The sequence below is a fragment of the Canis lupus genome, chromosome 1 (assembly GCF_003254725.2).
Source record: "Canis lupus dingo isolate Sandy chromosome 1, ASM325472v2, whole genome shotgun sequence".
NCBI lineage: Eukaryota > Metazoa > Chordata > Mammalia > Carnivora > Canidae > Canis > Canis lupus.
Window position 1 is genome coordinate 58154299 of NC_064243.1, and position 21259 is coordinate 58175557.

Consider the following 21259-nt stretch of genomic DNA (forward strand, 5'->3'; position numbering starts at 1 on the left):
AGACACTGGAGAAAATGCCTAAGGTGTTGACTTAAGAACGCTTTCAAGCATGTCTGGGGTTGATCTTTGGTTGGGCAGCAAGACATTAAGGATTTTCAGTCAATTCAGACAATGTTAGGTAGTATTGATATTACGTCTTTTGTCTTTAGCGTGTATAATTATCTATAGGGTTATTTTATTATTAAAATGCCCTTGGCTTAAAATACAATTTAAATATATAATTTTAAGTTTGATGTCATTCTTAAAAATAATTTTGTGTTCTTCTAACTATAACATCACTTCCCTATTTTCTTTAAAAATTAATACCATTTCTTCTGAGAAGTAAATCTTGACTCAGTATGGACAGATTAATATACATCTCAAAAGCAAGGCTAGCTTCATAACATCTATTCAGTATTTCAGATTACAGAAACATAAAAAATAGGGCATTTTGATGCTTCAGCTCAATTGATCACAGGTTTCCAGAGGAAAGCAGTCCTCTTTGATATTCTAGATAGTGCTTTGAATCTATGAATATTCAGCCAACACTAAATCAATCTATAAAGGCTTGATAGAGGCTAGTTTTGCAACTCAAATCTGATTGCATTCTCAGGCAGACAAAATAACCACAGTCAACTTTATTATAATAAGTGGTGAAGTTGATATCTTGTATTCTAGATCAATGAAGCTCAGAAGAGTGTGTGTATTCAAGTGTAGAAGAGCAAAACGGTTTGTATTTATATGAAGACTTTTTATGGGAATTTCCTTGAGCTTGATAATCACTATCTTGATAATTAATGCCCTGGGGTAGTGGAGAATCGGTCTTTATCATGTATCACATCGCATTTTGGAAAACTGAAAACAAAAACAAATGATTTGCCCTTGTTTTGCTTATTAGACCATGTTGTTTGACAGCACTGACTATATTCTTTTTACCTTGTCAGTAATCACTGTTTAAAGAGAACAAGCAAACAAAGATAGTAAGAAATTAAGGGTGAAAAGTGTGCTAGTCCTAATTTAGTTCTCCACGTATAGATTTGGTGGTAATGAGTTAATTGCATTTGGGAGTGATTACCTCTGCCTCATGTAAATTTAAACTCCAGAGTCTATGAGAAGGCTGCCTTTAAGGTTGCCACATCACATGAGCCATTTAGCAGGGGCAAATGAAATTAAGCACTGAATTAGTTTGATTAGTGTTTACTGCACTGTTGTACCAATGTCATGCTAGAGACGTTTACAACTTGCTGTTCAAACGTTTGCCTTAATATGGGCTTTAATAGTGAAATTATTGCATGGGCCTGAGATGCTACCTGGACAGATACACACTTGGGCCCATCTCAGAGGATACTTCTGAAGGCAGCAGTGACTTTGATGGCCTGGAGCAAGAGGAGGCAGTGCTATGGAATTCTAAGGATAATATTGAACGCTGTATGATTTTTGTGGATGAGTTCTACAGCAGAAATTTAAAGACCTAATATAAGTTAACCATCTAAGAAGGTATAATAAAAAGAAAAACAATTTCTCTTCCTAATTTGATATGAGATTAACCTGCCAAAAAGCTATCACTTTAATCTTTGACTTGTATATTTTGTCAAATAAGGTTTTGGAATGCTGTGAGAAGTTGCTATGGTGGAAGTAAAATACTGGAAAAATTCTGATTTCAAGGGTTCTGGGAAAAGTCAAGAGCAGATGAGGTCTGGTGGTTGTATTCAGTATCTTGTGTTGGTAGAACAAGTTAATGATTCCTCACAGGAAAGTCTTTGAGAAATGGAGACAGCCAGGTACTAGAGCAGGAAGAGAAATTTGAGGTTTGGGTTTCTGTTGTTTAGAGGGAAGTGACTTGCAAAATACAAAGTATGGAAACGTTTGGGTCAAAGGCAGGCAGTGATGCTTGGGGAGGGAGACGGAAGAGATTCTTCATCAGTAGGCAATGTTAGGAAGACATCATTGTGCTTTCCTATCACATTGAGTGGGAGTGGAATGGGGAAAATGATTCCCTGGGGCACAGGAACAATATAATACACTTTTGATTATTTTATGTTGCCTTTTTCATGTATTTTATATTGTATATAGTACATTGGCATAGATTTATGCATATATAAATCCATGAATAGATACACAGCTGTACTGGGGGTCCATTTCCAATTTTTGGAATGTGGTAAAGAATGTAAGAAGTTTGGAGCTCCAAAGGATCAGGTCCTTTTTCTTGCAATAACAGCCTGGCTTCTCCAAAGATGCTCCGTAAATCAGAGACCCAAGGAATTGATTCGTTTTCATTATATAGGGTCTGTGCACATTGGAAATTGTTGTTTTAACTTAAGGACTGAACTGATCTGTATCTTATTTCCAGACATTTGTATTTCATAGACTGGAGGTCCTCATTTCTTTTTTAAATCCCATTGATCTATACACATTCCTTCAGATCACCTTGAGATTTTTATGGAACAAGGTGGGGAATATAGAAAGAAAAGTGTACTTAGAGAATTAGCTATTAGGACTTTCCAAAGCAACTTCACAGTTACTAAGTGGATATTTCAATTGTGGGATCCCTAAGTAGCTTGAAATAGTCAACTTATTAAAAGTGCTATTTGTCTCAATAATCATATTTTTCTTTCTAATAAATAGTTACTTTGCTCTTTTTCTATTGGCCTCTGACATTACAATAAGCTGGAATTGGAAGAATCGTTCTTAAAATAGAATGCAATTCTTTTTCTATAATAAGATCAGCTTTAATTTAGGTTCAGTGCAATGAAAATATAATGAAAATTTCAACTTCAGAACATAGAATCTGGAGAAATGTGCTGTCAGTACCAAAAGCTATTCATAACCTTTTTGAGATATAACAATATTTCATTTCTCACTGAAATTGTTTGTGGGGGCTTTAAAAATATTCTTCTGGTAATAAAAGATGTCACGACGTTAACCTCAGTGAGATGATTTTATTGCAATTCATAGTTATAAGAATAATTTAATTAGTAATTCAGGTTGTGAGAAGGCATATACCATAATATTAAATCACTGAGCCCAGTAAAAATGCATTCCACACGTTTCAGTTACCTCGGATATTCACTGTGACAGAACAGAGTGCACCTTAGCTAGCTAGTACTCTTGTCAACCCTGGATTCTCTTATAAGAAAAAGTAAATATCAGATCTGTTATTTGGTACACTGAAGCAACTTAGGAGAGTGGCTTCTGTATTGTCAGCTGAAACTTCCCACCCTTACCCAAGTCATGCCTTGGCAGCACAAAAGGGAAAATGGCTGAAGAATACAGTTTAAGGAAGACGAAGTCTAATGGTATGGGCTAGGGTTAGTTATTATCTAGATTCACCCCAAAACATTCAGAAGCCTTAAGTGTCTTTCTCATTAGATGAGATTTGGTAAGTAAAAGATGCTGAATATAAAATCAGACAGTATGAAGTGGATGGATGGGTGAATGAATGAAAAAGACCAACATTTTTTGAAATAAGATACAATTCTGTATCATTTTGCCCCTTGAATTGGAGATATTTATTAAAACAGAGATGATAGATAACATGCATTAACACATTTAACCCTTATAACAAGACAGGTGCTGCTCTTTTCTGCATTTTATAGATGTGGACACTAAATTAAGTAACTTATCCATGATCACACAATCCAGGGTTGAAACCAGACAATGTGGTCCCTAAGCCCAAGCTCAAGCACCATATTTCAGTCATTCATTTGTTCATTTGTTCATTCATTCATTTTCCTTCTCTCTCTCTTTAGTTACATCATTTGCATATCACAATTCCAAATATATTCTGAATCCTCTTGATAAACTTACGGGCGAGTTCAAACCAAGTAACAGAATGGACAGTCGCTAGTAGTTTTACTGCCTTCCATACTAAGGAAGACATGAAAAGGAGCACGAGGGACCATCTACTCCCCAGGGAGGCTGGAGGCCACCATCGTGGACTTGAAATTGCTTTTTACATGCATCAATTGAAATGGCCTCCGCATAGCAATTAGATTTAATGAAGGGAAGCTGCTGATAAGTAAGACAGGCTGCCAGGCCTTCTGTTGGTTATTTTTAGAGGAAATAGATTATACAACCTGTTTGGCCCCAATTCCTATCCCTCTAAAATTGCTTTTTCTTGATGGGTTTTGCTTCTTTTTCTGAATTCAAATCAAGAATGAACTAAAGATAGATTAGTTGATCGCTTCAAACAAATGCTATCACTAGAAAAATGGACACATGGAGATGCTCATAGACCTATTATATAGAGATATAAAGACTTTACACATTATATACATACAAACATATATATTAAATTTATGTATATACAGTTGACCTTTGAACAACATGGATTTGAACTGTGTGGGTCCATTTTAGGTGTGGATTTTTTTTTTTTGATATTACAGTTTTGTAAATGTATTTTGTCTGATGATTTTCTTAACATTTTCTTTTCTCTAGCTTCTTTTATTGTAAGAATACAACATACAGGGGCATCTGGATGGCTCAGTCACTAAGCGTCCAACATCTGACTTCAGCTTAGGTCATGTCATACTCTCAGGGTCCTGGGATTGAGCCCCACATTGTCCCCACTCTTCTTCTCCCTCTACCCCTCTCCTCTCTCTCTCTCTTTCTCTGACTTTCTCAAATAAATAAATAAGTAAATCTTTTTTTTTAAAAAAAGGATACAGTATACAATATATACAATGTGCAAAATATGTGTCAATTGACTTTACCTTATTGATAAGATTACTGGTCAACAGTAAGCGATTGGTAGTTAAGTTTTTGGAGAGTCAGAAGTTACACTTAGATTTTCAACTGTGTGGGGTTTGGTGCCTCTAACCCTTATTGCTGTACTAGGGTCAACTGTATATGTGTTTGGTATCTTCTTTGATGTTATTTAACTGTTTGTATAACATGGGACCTTTCTCCATTGTTTAAATCATAGTTAAACTACAGTTTTATGCATTTTCCACTACATTTACACTTAATTTTTTTCTTATTTTTAGAAAAAGTAACTAGAAGTAAAGAATCCATATATCAGCTCAGAGGGGTTTTTTTCATGACTGAGCTTCCTACCAGTGATTTAAGTGTCTGCAGAATCTGTTACGTTAGGAAGGTGCACAAACTTCAGTTAGAAGACCTTTAAAGTTTTAAGAAAGAAAACCTGTTGTTAGTGTTAACAGAGGGCTGATCCGCTATTATTTCCTGAGCTCATATATACTCAGAATGAGATCTAAAAGAGACCAACTTAAATGGGATTGTAAAATGCCTTTTATTTGCATCTATATCATGTTATTGCCCTAGCAGAATATTAAATTGACTGTTCTAAATTGAGCAAAGTGTGTCGTCTTTAAAGTAATGGTGGTAGAGCCCTTGAAATCTTAAGGGAGATATTTTTTATTTGTATTATTATTATTTTTTAAGATTTTATTTATTTATTCATGAGAGACACAGAGAGAGAGAGAGAGGCAGAGACACAGGCAGAGGGAGAAGCAGGCTCCACACAGGGAGCCCGATGTGGAATTGGATCCTGGGACCCCAGGATCAGGCCCTCCACTGAAGGTGGCGCTAAACTGCTGAGTCACCCGGCCTCCCTTATTTTTTTAATAATAAAATCAGAATGAGGTTTTTGAAAAAAAAAAAAAATTTAAACCTGAAAATATATGCTTTTAAAATGAAACACACACACACAAAAGAAATGCAGTCATACCAAATGAAAACACCTTATAAGACACTGAGAGAGAAACCTCACCTTATAAGAAAATCATATAAGAGATGTTCTAGTTTTAATTAAGGAAGATGTTGATTGCTCATGATGTTCAAATAATTGGTAACAAGTGAAAAAGAAAAACCACTAAGTCCTTAAGTTTCACTACATCAATATATTTGGTATTGTCCTTAATTTGTAATTATTTTTAGGGAGCATGAAGGTTTGTTTCTTAAAGATATCTTCTAGTACATGGATTTAGGGGATATGACATATGATTCTTCTGTATCTCGTATTTCTATTATAGAAAAAAAACAGCTAAGTTTTAATGTCGCATCGTCATGTTATTACTAGAAGATTGGAGAGCTACAGTCCATAGTCAGGGGAGAAGGAATCCTCTTTGGGTAAAACCTACCATTTCTTTTGTTTTATACTTTCCCATAAATTTTCATATTTAATTTGTCATCAGATGTCTGTGGAAATATTCTAAGTTTTTTTCACTATAAATTTTCAGTGAAGTAAGATTTATTGCTCCATTGTAGACAATTTTGAAAACAAAGGAGACAAAAATCTTAATTAACAAAAAGATTTCATTTCTTTCCTTTCTGTATATGCTACTCTCCTCACCCAGTCTGATGCCTCTCAAAGACTCCTCTCTGGGTTAAGAACCTGACAATACGGCAAAATGTCCTAAAAGAAATTAGGTAATGTGTATGAATTTTTTTCTCCGTATTTTTGTTGACATATTTTTTAAATTATTCACTGCATAAAAGGCTGATTGTTTCTGAAAATCAGAAATGGGTCAAAAGCCATCCTCCATCACCGTGCCACCTTCCTTCACCCCCCAATCAAAGCTCTGTATACTGCTGGCGCAACATTCCCATACAGTGAAGCCATTCTTCCTTCTCAATAATCACTGAGGACTGACTATTGTGAGTAAATGATGCACGTAACTGTGTACTTTTTAAAACTGCACCCAAGAGAGGGAACTGTGGTCTGGTGCTTCCAGTATTTTTGTCTCTACTCTGAAACCAGATGTTGTTTCAGACAAATGCCTGAAAAGAAACTTGGAATAATCAGGAATAATTTTATTGAAAACTTGGTATCAACTTTTTAAAAGAATTGCATTAAACGTGATAAATACACAGGAGTGACATGATTAAATCATGTAAAGAAAGTGCCTAGACTGAAGAAAGCAAACCTATCAGGCCCTTTGCAGGTTTTAATCATTTTAATTTAATGGCTCTTGCAGAACTGGAGATTCCTTTTGCATCATAGCCTGACACAGATGGCAAATCATAAGTTCAAACCATAACACACCAACCATGGCCATCACACCTTGAAATACTCCTTAGAATTGTTCAGGGTCCCATGTATTTGGTAGCCCTGGTATATTGTGCAGGTGACTAGAGGACATCTGAAAGTCAAATGTGAATAACCAAGCTGGACTTTGGCAGATGAACGAGTGCATAGTTAATGCTTCTCTTAGGAAGTCTTGGATCTTCCTGGACTCTGCCAGCCATCTGCTGTGCCTAGAAATTTCAGACCTTATTTCCTTAGAATAATAAGCAATAGTGTCAAATTCTGAACATGTATTCTGAACTTTGTAACAGCTCTGAGGAATTTTCTACATTATACCACATGCAGATTGGTTATCTGTTGTCATACCTTTTCTCTTTCCAGCTGCTGAGGGCTGCTGTCTTGTACATATTTTCATCCCCCTTAGTGTCTCATCCTTTTTGGCTACTGGAGATAGTGTGTTGAATTGAATTACTCAAAGCACAGGGAACCAATGAAAGGTTATACCACTGATTGATGTATTAGGGAACAATCACTCAGCTAATCTAGATAATTTGGGATGGAAGTGGTGAGGAAGGTCACCGTATTATATGAATTAACTGGATTTACTGTGGGGAAAAATCCTAGAGGTCAATAAAGGAATACAAAAAGAAAGACATAAAATCCTGTGCCTCGAGTTTCTATGCTTACTAGATGTGACCACACAGAGCTTCCCAGGGAGGCAGAGCAAGAATCAATCAATCAATCAATCAATCAATCAATCAATCTTGCTTATGGATGTTTTGGTGCAGGACAGTAAACTAAGAATATGAATTTATATTCCAATAATCTGTAATTTGCTTTCTGTAAAAGCTAAGAGATACTAGAAGATGGACAGGGCTAGATTAATTTTTAACATGATTTTATAGACTTTTTCTCTTTCTGATGTTTGGTGGTTGATAGATTTATATTGCATTGTGTTGCATCACTCAGGCCATGCTCCCATCAAAAATACACTCTGAATATGAAATGGAAAACTGTAGAAATTAAAATATTGCTGTTGAGCAAAGGAAAGATGGAATTTGTTCCTTATTGAATGATTTACATAAAACTGGTTGAAATTTTTCAGCTAATTAAATTTAGTGGAATTCTACTGTAACAATTCAGATTAATTTCATAAATATTAGGGTAATGATCTATCACCATGGAATGTTAGATTTGTAAAATTATACCGTTGATTTGAACTATTCATTATTGCATAATTTTGAAAGTAGATAAATCATCACTAGCGTCATTGAAAGGTTTTTTTCCTCTTGCGTGTAATTTTATAAACTCTGTTCAAAGAGTTGGTTTACAATCTAAAATAAGACACTTTAACCTACATGCATTTATTTTCATTACATCCTATAACATAGTGATTACCAAATCATTATCCTTAGGTTAGGTGCTTGTTAAAAATGAAGATTTACTGAAAAAGAAATCTGGTAATAGAGTTCTAGAATGTGCACTTTAAAACATCTCTTAGAGTCTCATACACAGACTTTGCAAATAATATTTTCTGTAACATTGGGATTTAGCTTTCTCCAATATTTAAATCATTTAACTATCATGAAATTCAGTTGAAATCTAGATTCACACCATCTTCAAAAAGAAAGATCTCCTTTATTTGATATCAGTAGGGCATTTATCTAAAGGAGAAAGACAGAATTTCCTCTTTTTATCAGTGCTTGAAAAGCAAGTAGCAGAGAATTGCAGGACCTCTAAAACCTGAAGGCAAGCTCCAGCCTTTGGTCAGTGAGAAGCCAGTATCCTCGATCATACATCACAAGGAAATGAATCCTGGCAGGAACCTAAAGGAGCTTGGAAGTAGATCTGCCCTAGTTGAGCCTCCACACGAGAACACAGCCCAGCCAACACCTTAACTGCAGCCTTGAGAGACCCTGAGTAGAGAAGCCAGCCCAGCCGTATCTGGGCTTTTGACCCACAGAAAGTCGGGGATCATATATGTATATTGTTTTAAGTCACTAATTTGTTTTGCAGCAGGAGAAAGACTATTATGCAGGCCAAGGAATAGAGTTCAAGTCCACAGTGAAAACCAACCTAGGGCAGTAGTCCTTAAAATTTGGTAGCATAAAAACCACCTAGGTTATTTACTTAAAATGTGAATTCTCAGACCCCTGGCCCCACAACAGTCTAATTCAGGTAAATCTTGATTGGATTCCAGGAATTTTGACAAGTTCCATGGGTGATTCTGGTGATTTTGGTGATTTTGACAAGTACCATACATGATTCCTACTGTTTGAAATTACACTTTGAGAAACACTGAAGTAGAGCTTATAGGCATTGACAGGAAAAAGAGCAAAAGGGATAAAGTTAAAGATATTTTAAAAATAGAAATGATTAGTGAGCACTTGTTTGTGAAACATAAGGGTGAAAGAGGATCAAAGATGACTCAGCCATGCGATGGCTGATCAGGGCATAAGAGGAGATGTGTAAGAGAAGGAGCGGGTTTGTTGGGGTAAAAGTGGGCTGGGACAGGGGTACAGGTTGAATCTCAGGCCCCCCTGGGAACAGCGGTAGATACATAGAAGGCAATTTGGAATTTAGAACTGGAGCACAGGAGAGGCTGGTGCTGGAGGTAGAGACTGGGAGTCATTAGTATTTGTTTGAAGGATGACTTGAGGGTAGGTATAGTGAGTGATGGGGGATGAGTTCAGATTATAGTAGAACGACAAACTGGAGGTGAGGAAGTGGAGGCAGGCAGGTGTGCAGACTTCAGCAGGAGAAGCACCTGGAGGGCTTGCTAAAGCACAGAATGCTGAGCACCACTCCTGGAGCATCTGGTTTAGTATGTCCTGGGTGTGACCCAAACAATTTCATTTCTTACAACTTCTTAATGGTTTTCTTCGTTTATGGTGCAATGGAGTGCTACACACTTGGTGTTTTGAAATGACAGATATTTAGTATTGGACAGCTCTGGAGGCCTTAGGGGAGAATATAGTTCCTTGCCTTTTATCTTCTAGAGACCTCTCACATTCCTTGCCTTGTCCCCGCCCCCCCCCCCCCCCCCCCCCGCCCCCGTCCTCCATCTTTAAAGCCAGCACTTTTGCATCTCTTTGACCATTTTTTCCATTGTCCTGTCTCGTCTCCTTCTCTCTTCACTCTGGGAAGGCTTCTCTGATTTGAAGGATTCATGTGACTAGGTTGGGCTCCCCTGGATAATCCAAGGTATCTCAAGGTCCTTAACCTTAGTTACAAATCTTTCTCCACTTTAATCCTTCTTCAACTTGGCAAACAGAGTCTGATCTTTGCCAGTAAAAAAGCATCTGCTGGCAGTGCATTTGGCACTTCTCAGGAGAAGGAAAGGTGAGGGAAACGATATTTATTCAGAGAAACTTTCTTTTTGTTATCTCCTTCAGGACGATTGGAGAAAATCATATGCAAAGGGAAAATACACCATTGAAAATGATCTTTAGTGAGTAAACACCTGCCATGTGTTAAGTATTCTCTGGATACTATCTTATTCAACCCCCTGCCATCTTACAAGGAAAATATCTTTATTTGTTTTGTATACCTTAGGAAACTGAGACTCAGAAAAACTAACTTGAGTTATGGAACATTGTCGGTAAGTTCTGGGGCTAGCGTTTAAAAACAGGTTGGTTTGGCCTTAATTGCAAACATTACTCTTTTACCATACTTTGTAGAGTTTATAGAGGAGTGATACAAATATCACTAAATAAAAACCAATTTCATTATTTTTCTCATAGAACAAGGCCTCTAGTATTTCAGTTTAAAAGTAAATCAATTAAAAGAAACATATTCAGTTAGCAGTAGATATATAGTATATGGCAAAGTCATAAATGTACTAACGTGACCAAAAGTTGTTAAATATTCAAGAAACAATTTTGACTCCCTAAGTCAAATTGAGACAGATAAGAGGATAAAAAGATGACATGAAATGGATTCATTTGAGAAGGTTAGCCATGATTTCAAGTACATGAACATGAAGCCTTTATATGTGGTTATTTATCATGTATACTAGAGGCCATTTAATATTTGTAGATATTGTACAATATTAATTATATAATTATATATGCATCATTGCATCACATATAACTCTTCCTTTGATTCTACTCATTCTGTTTGTGACAATTTCCCTATCATGTCAAGGTAACATTAAATTCTCCTTGCAGGACAGATCTGATCTAAAGCCTTCACATGAAGTTCAGAACCTATCTTGAGAATGACCAAGGACATCAAGGAAGCTTTTTGCCTCTTTTCATCAGGAAAACAGTTTTTCTTTCAACATGAGGTGGGTGGGGGAAAAGAAAGGAATCAGATGACTTATCAGCTTTTTTTTTTTTTTTTTTTTTCCACAGCCTCCTTCCCCCTGTAATATCTAGGCCCAGAGAGAGAACATGCTTTCCATTAACATTTCCTTCCTACTAAAATCTCCTAGGCTAGTCAGAGTTATTCTCAAAGCTTTAGCTTGCCACTCAGCTTTGTCTGTTATGAGACACATCTAAAAATAAAGCAGAAGATTGTAATAGCAATGATTAGCAGGCCTCATTGTTGATTTCTCTAGCCAATATCTAACCTATTTAACTTTTTATTGCAGCGGGAATAATTATATTTACCAGTTCTGAGCAATTGAGGAAGTATAGTTTACCTAATATAAAGCACTTAAAATGAACTCTGTCCCTTCCGTGTCTGAACAATCATATTCCCAGTACTCAGCTGCTTACTCAAGATGAGATCATTTAGGCAGGAATATTCATTTAATTAAAGATAACTTAATTGGTGCATAATATATTATGCAGTGAAAGCTAAGGAAATCTAAGACCAGGTGAAAAAGGCAAATTGCTTCTCTCTTCTCTCTTCCGATAGAGGTTAGAACTTAAATTTTCAGAGAAACAGCAGCCTGTAATAAATCTTATCAACAGAGTTTTATTTCCAACTGGCATTTATGTTTCTTCTGTGGCACAGTAGGTATGAAAACATAAATCTTGCATCAAGAAGCTGAAGTCTACTTTAAACAATGACAGTAAGCTCTACACTCTTGGATAGGAGTTAAGCACAGTAACTACACAAGTCTCTTAAAAAGAAGTATGCACATACACGTACCTACTTAAACATGTGCCATGTACATATTTTAAAAATGGAATAGTATCAAGATTTTATAATTCCTTCCTATTGCACCATATCCCACCCCACTACCACCCAGTCCCACTTCCCACGTTATCTATTTTAAACTGTTATAGCTGCTTCTTCTGGCGGTTACCTTAGTTTCTCTAAATAATATGCCTTTCCTGCTATTTCCTTTTTAAAAAATTTTTAGACATTTAAAAATTTAAACATCTACTTCCTTCTTGTTATGATAGGTGAGGACTTAGAATTTTTAACACCCGCCTATCTTACATACCAACATAGTAATATTACCCTTTTTAAAAATTGATCATTATGCTTACAAAGTAGCAACAGTGTATTCAAAACAGCAATCTTGTGTATATATGGTCCACACAGTAGTGTACTATGGTAACATTTCCTTTCCTGTATGACCTTTGGCTTTCCTGGAGTTTCTAATTCCTCTTTTTTCTTTCCTGTTCTCTTTTCCCATTATTGTATCCCTACTTTTCCCCAAAGGCTTCATCATATTGGGCATTTTTTAAGTCCTTTTTCCTTTACTGGATCCTACTGTCTTTTAGCCCTGATCAGGGTTACTCCTCTCCAGTCTCTGCTGCACGTCATCCCAGAAATTTTGGATCTTCTATCTTTTTCATCCTCTTCTGTGGTTCACTCTTTCTCAGAAAAAAGGTAAATTTCCAGAGCTCCTCCCATGGCTGAAAAACCTCTTGATTTCACCTTCAAGTTGATAAGTTTGGCTCTGGCTAGTATTACATGGTAAGAGCAATTTTTCATAATTATATCTAAAGGATTCTTCATTGTCTTTTAAGCATCTGCTGTTGTTAAGGATTCTGATGCTACCTGATTCTCATTCCATTTCAGTAACCTCCACCCCTTTCCCCGAGAAAGTGTCTTGTTATTTTATCTTTTGACCAGGATTCTGGAATTTCACAGGGATGCCACTTGCTGTGGATCCTCCCCTCTCTTCACGGGCATTTCAACTTGGAGACTCATACTGTTTAGCTCTGAGATATTTTTCTATATTGTTTCTTTGTGAATTTCTTCTTCTCCATTTTATCTTATACCTATTTCTGGAATTCTATTATCCAGATGCTTGACCTGATTCTTTATATCTCCTATATCATCTCTTGAATTTTTTATGTCTTTATCTTTTTATTTTGGGAGATTTCTTTGATTGTCTCCTTAATTTTTTTAAAATTGGGAATACATAGAGATTTATGTTTAATTCCCAAGACCACTGTCTTTTTCTTTGCCCCCTTTTTGGAGATAATATTTTCTCAAATCTCTCTGAGTGTGGAATTAGAGGTTTTCTTTTTTCTTAACTCCTTTTTAATTCTCTTCCTTAATTATCTTTCCTCAAATAATTTTTCCTTTATTGTGTTCTAATATTGGAGACCTCTTTGAATGTCCAAGTATATTTAGAAAAAGGCATTAGAAAGCTAATTGTGAGCTCTCTTTATGTAGATTGAGTGTGTTAATTGGAGGGTTTTTATTTGAAGTGTTTAAGAGTTGACTATTTCATTAAAAACCCGATATCCTAGATTATAGATTCCTTCCCACTCCCATTTTCAGTTTTTCTTCAGAAGAAATATTGCCTGGGATGGGTAAATGCATAGCTATCAGACATTCTTTATATGGAAGAAGGGGGAAACCAAGGTTCCATATCTTCTGCATGCTAAAAGCCTCCTCTGACCTGCTATCATAGTAGCTACTCCTCCATGTAATTTCTGTCCTCCAGAAATGTGTTCATATTCCCTGTTCACTGAAGGCCCCTCTCCTGCTTGCTCAAGTTATGACTTTATACATTTTAAATTCCTTTACTGTCATTTAAGTGATGTCTCTGGAGGGAGGAAAGATGGATGCTTTTTGTTAAACCTTCACATGTAATTCAAAGTCTTGAACTCTGATTTAAATAAGGTTCTCAGGAGGATTTTTGCTCACTAACATTTGTGAACCACTGACCTAAGGTATGGAGGACACATTGATAAACAGTGGTTCAGGGAAGAGGGAAACACAAAATAGAAGCACTTAATTGCACCTCTGAGTTTTATCCTCTATGGAGAAGACTAAAATATAACCCAGAGTTTAAGAGTTCTGGCTTTGGACTCAGATAAACTAAATTTGAGTCCTTCTCACTGCTGGTCTTAAGTGAATGATCTTTGGAAATTGTTGAAACTCACAAAATTCAATCGCTCATCTTTAAATTTGGCATACATAAAGTAACCACTTCTTAGGATGATAATGAAAATCAAATATAATGCTTGCCAAAGGGCTTAGTATTGTGCTTGGCATATAGTAAGCACTTAATAATTATTCACTGTTTTTAGTTAATATTAAAATAGCCCTTCCCCTTGGAATTGCAAAGAACAATAAACAAAATGCCATTCATAATTTATATATAACATGAGTCCATCAGTTATAAATTCCAACAGGTTTAGTTATATAACCTAAAATCAAAATGAGTCATATGTGAGGTTTTGTCACATAATTGAACAACTGTGTGTCAGTGTTATTTTCAATGTCATTATTTGAAAAGAATTTCCTGCCATTATTATTTAACTAATGAGTAATATATATTTTTACTTATAGCCTCATCTTGTGTTTTAAGAACACCATTTATAGGGCAACCCAAGTGGCTCAGTGGCTTAGCACTGCCTTCAACCAGGGTGTGATCCTGGAGACCTGGGATTGAGTCCCATGTCGGGCTCCCTTCATGGAGCCTGCTTCTCCCTCTACCTGTCTCTCTCTGTGTCCCTCATGAATAAATAAATAAAATCTAAAAAAGAAAAGAACACCATTTATGACCTAATGATTTATCTAACATAAGGCAAATTAGTCTTTTTTTTTTTGTTAAATTGGCCCACACATTTGAAATTGATTTATAATATAAATGACACTAAAATCATTTATCATATTAAAATTTAAGAAAAGAAATATGGCCCATTTAAAAAAAAATTGTTCTGATGTCAGCAAATCCAGAGAAAAAATCCTTGTTAAAATTGAAAAATATTTCCTGCTGATTATATAAATCCAATTACTTTAGCTTTTCCCCATAGAGTATGGTGGGTTTTTTTTTTTTTCATTTATTGTAGCATGTTTTTATAATTATGCCCTACAGTGGAGAAGCAGCATTGTTCTCTAAGTTGGTAAACGTAGGTTCTACTCCAGTCTCTGTTGCAGACTGCAAGTGTGTCCTTTCTGTTCCTTGAAATGTGTATAGCCTTGCGTAAATGCAAGGCAGAGATGCTTTGTTCAGATTCACAACTGGGATACCCAGGTGCTCAGTGGTTGAGTGTCTGCTTTTGGTTCCGGGTGTGGTCCCAGGGTCCTGGGATTGAGTTCCGTGTTGTGCTCCCCACAGGGAGCCTACTTCTCCCTATGCCCATGTCTCTGCCTCTCTCTCTGTATCTTTCATGAATAAATAAATAAAATCTTTTTTAAAAATCACAACAATTGTCCAAAGCTTGCACAGGATCCATTCCTACTGGTTGGAAAGAAGTAGGGTAATATGGATTGTGCAGTGCATTGCTGTTGTGTTCCAGCAAAGAGAATTAACTGAATTTCTCTTATTTAGCCTGTCAGATCTTTTCTGTAAATGTCTCTGTTCTTGGACGCAACCTCCTCAAAAGCACACCATAAGTATGACTTACCTGATATGATTCATTCTCATTGATGATAAGTATCATCCAGCATTCTCTTAGTCTCAGTTCAGGATCTTCAAGATTGAAATGTAAGTTTGAGGTTCTGGAGGTTTGGCATAGTGCAGAGTAGTGATTTGCTAACTATCCAGTTACTCAGAGACATATAGATTTAGGATGGAGATATTTGGAAGGCTGCGGGCTTCAACTCTGCTAAGTACCAAAGCTTTACTTGCCAACACATTGTCCACACAGCCCTTTCTCTATGTGTGCCGTCTCAATGAATGACAATGAAGCCATGTTCTGTGTTAGAACATGGTGCTTGTTTAGTGAGAATTTTGGTTCTTTAAAAGTTTGGTTTAATTAGTCCATTGAATTCTTGAACCTGTGGTCAAGATCTTATTTATGTTGGTCAGAATATAAATGGTCAGAAAATAAAGCCTTGCTACTCATTTCTCACTTCTAATTATAATTTAGGGGATGTTTAGTTTCTTCAGTGGTTTTGCATTAATTGTCACAGTATATTAATAGCAATGCAATAAGAGCTTAAATCTACATGATAAATGGAAACTAGTGTTGTTTCCAAAAGAAAACCTATTATTAATTTTATATTGGCATCTTTTTAGCATTACTAAGTAGTTTATCAGATTTTGTGATCACACATCCAGTTTTTTTTTCTTCTAGAAACATTTTATAACAGCAAACCAAGATGCACTAGCAGCCTAATGCAAAGATTAAGATGACAAATATTGTAATTAGAAGCACAAACAGCGGTAAAGCTCTGACTAATATCATATTTAAAACTGCATTTGTATTTGTGTTTGTACATTAGTCTTCGAGTTATACAAATGCAGTATTTTTGATCTGTTATCACTAATTTTAGTGAGAGTGATTCTTGGAAACCAACTAGTTGGTGTTTGGAACTGATTGTGGCTCTTAATGTATATAGACTTTAAAACATACATTTTCTTTAGATTACTCATAATAAACACAGAAGGTGGTAACCCATATTCAACTTCAACAAAGCAATATATAATCTAAATGCTGGGATAGCAGATTGAGGATAAGGTAGTTTTATTTCAAAGCTTTGTCAGCATATGGGATGCACTGCAGTGTATGGCTGCCCCTGGAGGTTCCTATGACAGACAGATCATGAGACTGAGAAATAAATTAACCACATTTAGTGGTGAGGGAGAGAATTCCCAGAAAACTCTGAAATAGCAAGAAATCACACTCTAAAGACCTTCACATCCAACCATAAATGTATTACTTAGCCCATTTTTCACCTAGTCTGGCTGTGTTTTAATTTTCTAGCTCACTAAGTTTTCTCAGTAGAGGGTTAAACTTGCCATTGGTAGTCAATTTAAGTTCTGCCTTTTGGGAAATTAAAAAAAAAAATGTGAAAAGGCAAGTGTCTCTCTTTAATTGATGTCCTGCACAGACTAAAGCAATGGAACCTATTTTGTTTGTTTGTTTTTAATGGCTTCTCGTTTCACTGATGTTACCTCAAAGGCATGGCATACTTGGTGGGAGTATTTTTAGAATTATTTTTTAAGTTTATGGATGAGAGAAATACTCAAAGCTCATTCTTTCTATATTTCTATTCAGAGTTTATATTAAAAAAATGTAAGGCAAAAACTATGTACCCATGTAGAGATGGCTCAAGCTGAAGGTAGTGAAATCAGAAAGAGATGGAAAATCTTGTAGGCCACTAATAAAAAGAAGAATGAGTAGCATTTCGAGGCAGCAGTTCAGAAACAGGAATGAACTCAACTATTTTGTTTTTGTTGTGTAGGATGGTAAAAATCTTTAAAAGAATATGTGTACTGGAAGCTAAAAGAGAAAGAATTAGTAATACGTACTGTATCACTATGTCACACTGAGGACCAGAGTACTCACACACCAGTTCTGTAGGAGACTGGAGCGTGCATAAAAAAAATAAATAAATAAAGTAAAAAATTTATACAGCTGGCCTCATCCTGACCTGTCTTCACGGTTCATCCATGTTGTAGCATGTGTCAGAATTTCACTGCTTTTTATGACTGAATATTATTCCATTGTATGTATATGTGTTCTGCATTTTATTTATCCACTCCTCTATCCACTCATCTGTCAACAACTTGGGTTGTTTCTACCTTTTCGCTATTATGAATAATGCTGCTATGAATACAGGTGTAAGAGTACCTGAGTCCCTGCTCTCAGTTCCTCTGGGTATATACCTCAGAGTGGAATTGCTGAGAGGGGGTCCACATTTCATCTTAGAGATTTTTTGGTTTCCGTTGGAGATCTGAGACGTTTTGGCTGCTTACTCCATACTTTGCTGAGGTGTATGAGGCTGTCCTCAAGTCTATTTGTCTAGACATTTTTCCTCATTGTTTTTTTATTGTACTGCCCTGGTGCTGGCTGAATGTGGGGACTTAAATGTTGCTGAGCTGTTCCCTGGACAAAGGAACATCTTCCCCTTCTCTCTGATTCCCTCTAACCCCTGTGGTTTGAGGTTTCAGCCCTGAGAGAGGGTGATCCAGGACACTTACATGGGATCACTTGACCTCCACACCCTCTCCTTTGTCTTGTGCACCAGTAACAGGACTTTCTACTTCCCCTTCTTGTCAAGGATTTTCCCCTCACCATAGCCTCTTGCCTTCTACGTTAAGGCTTATAGTTAAGCATGCTCATCTTCTCAATTTGCCTTTTAATATGTAAAGCAATTCTTTTGGAATTTAGAAAGCCTCTTATTTTCAGCAAAGCCAGTCTTTCAAAACTGTTATCTCACTCTGAACATTAAAACATTTAGCTTGAAACTCAAAATTGAGCTCTAGTTTCTTTCTTCCTAGATGGTATCCACCAAGTCCTGAAGTAAGTAATAAGTGCCATCAATTTGAGAAATGGGGGAATGGCAGGGAAGCAAAAAGTACATCAGTGAAATGTATCAAAACGACTATCACCACTACATTAGCAACACCATTTATTCTGTCGGTTTCTGGTCAGCTTCTCTTTTTGTGCTCTGCTCCTACGTCCTTCAACCTCAACTCTGGTTTTGATGAAGCCACACTGCTGTGTGAGGCCAGTTGGGATCACATTTGGCTTGACGAGTTCTGGAAGGAGGCTTTAAATGTCTTATTAGCATATGCATGTAGGATCTGTTTTCAGATATGGTGAGTGTTATCAGATCATAACACACTCTAGTGAAAGCTTTAATTCACGTGTCTTCATATAAAAAGGTGAAGAATGATAAATTGGCATGGTTATAAAAAGAACTGCAGAAGTTCAGACCACTATTTCATATGATTATTGATTTCTAATGGCTTTGCTGTGACCTTAATTGGGCTATTAGGGGCTAAGCCAGGTTTGAGATAAAATGAAAGTGCTCGTAGCATATGCAGGGGCTCTTCTAGATTGATTGAAATAGTGACTGGGAAAACAGTGGGAGTCCTTACTGATGTGCTTGGGCGTCCAGTGGCTACAGAGCTAAAATGCATCATCACCTTGCAGGGAAACAGTGAGCATTTCTATCGCCTTCAGCCTAAGTGTGAGGCAGAAAAAACTGATAACAGTCAATAAAGAGAGAAAGCGCTAATGAAGAAATCAGCAGTGATCCTAATAGCACATCAGTACCATTCTACTTATTTTGCCAGTGTCTACCTGGGAATGGTAACTCCCAGTCTCCTTGACCTTTTTATTGTGTATGCTGTTTTCCTTTCTAAGAACCCTTGACTAAACCTGAGAAACTGAAGAGTCAAGGTCCTCTGCTCTATTTCTTTGTGGCTAATTCAGAAGCTCAGAGCTTCAGACAAAAGCTTCTCTGTAATCCTCTCTTTTACCCTCATTTACTTCCATTTGGTCTAGGGAGTACTCATTGAAGTTTTCAGTAATAGAAGGACAAATTCCTCCTGTAAATAGCACTTTGTATTTAGGACATACCTTATAGAGATGTTGGAGCAATACTTGAACACATTCACAAATGCACAGAGAAAAGACCAGAATGCTGAAACCTATAGTTGTAAACTTTAGTGGCTTTAAGTTCATGTTTTCTTTAAAATGACCTGATCTGTTTTTGTTTTGTGGATGGTATGATTTGGCCCATTCTTTCCACCGAGTCTGTCCATGCTGAACACATGTCCTTGTGCAAGTAAATGCTGGTCAGTACCAAGCCTTCCAAATTTCATGAATTCTCAGCTTGTGTTTATCCTCCAAAGGCTCTTTGCTCTGTGTCTACAAAATGGCTGTGAACTCAGATTCACTAAGGGTGACTTGGCCCCTCATTAAATCTAGTAGTTCTTAAGTCAAAGTGGCCATCAGAATCATCCGGGGAGCCATTAAAATTTCTAAAAGATCCATTAAATCAAAATACCCAAGAATTTAAGTATCTACGTTTTTAAAGACCTCTCCATGATTTTGCTCATTAAGCAGATTTAGGACCCAGTTGACCTAATCCATTCCTCTTCTTTAAAGAAGGTACCTGCCTAGAATAGTTACATGTGATTGCTAAGCCAGGAATACATATATGAAACATAAAGCTTTTAAAAATACATTTCAGGGTTCCAACCTCTGAAATTTAATAATAGCTCATTGAGATTGGGATCTTAGGCAATTGTAATTTTCTTTAAAATGGAATAGGTAATTCTAATTTATATCCTAATACCAAGTAACACTCACTGATCTAAACTATTCTGTACAGATAAGAACAAAGCCTAGTTTTAAAGATGCCCAAAGGAGATGTACTGATTTAAACTATGTGTATGTCTTTATTATAAGATGCTAGTGGCTAGTGATAGAAGTAATTGAAATTTGAAGGGCTTGGGGAAGAATTTTAGAAAAGAGTAGAAACAAATGACCTGGAGTTTATTCCTGATAGAAAACGAGAATTTAGGAAATTAAGGTAGCAGTGATTGTAAGATGAAACTATCATGCTTCTCCTTTCCTTAAGCAATTGTAATCAGGTCTCTTTTAGTTACACATAACAGAAACTCAATTTTAAAGAGCAAACAAGATTTTTTTTTTTTTCACTTAGGGAGATGAAAAACTGGGATTTCAGGGACCACTGGATCCAGAAACTCAAAAAACAAAATGGAAGAGCTCTGTCTCTTTGTCTTTCAGCTCTGTTTTTCTCTTTATGTTAGTTTTATTCTCAAGCAAGCACTTTCCAAAGGGCAAGAAAAGAAATGGCCACTGGAAGTCCCAAACTTATTCCTTGACATAATCGAAAAGGAAGGAATCCCTTACTCTTATAATGTCCATAGTCCAAATCTCAAGGAAAGCTCTGATTGGCCTTGCCTGAATCACCTGCCTATCCCTGTATCTGTTACAATGGCCTGGGGTAAAGGACTCTGAATAATCAGCCTACGTGACACATATCCTCTTTGAAGCTGGGGATACAAACATATCCCCCAGGATCACTGAAGGCAGAGTAGAGTAACTCCCCCAAAAAGGGAAGGGAAGGGAAAGAACTGCTGGACAAGAAAAAAGCAACCTGTCTTCTAAAATACCAATTGAATGATTTTGCTTTGTCTGCCCAAAACTCTAGTAGTCATTA

At 36.4% G+C, this 21259-nt stretch overlaps 1 protein-coding gene across 3 annotated transcripts in view; it reads left to right on the forward strand.

Moving 5' to 3' along the window:
• Positions 1-21259, forward strand: part of SLC35F1 (solute carrier family 35 member F1) — a 390439-nt gene that overhangs the window by 138886 nt on the left and 230294 nt on the right. Inside the window, exon 2 of one of the 3 annotated variants that reach the window (XM_025422848.3) lies at positions 11137-11255. The exons of the other annotated variants lie outside the window; for them this stretch is intronic. Coding sequence (XP_025278633.1) covers positions 11251-11255 — 5 coding nt within the window. The 5' untranslated portion in view covers positions 11137-11250. The remainder of the gene's footprint in view (positions 1-11136; positions 11256-21259) is intronic. 3 annotated transcript variants of the gene reach the window in all.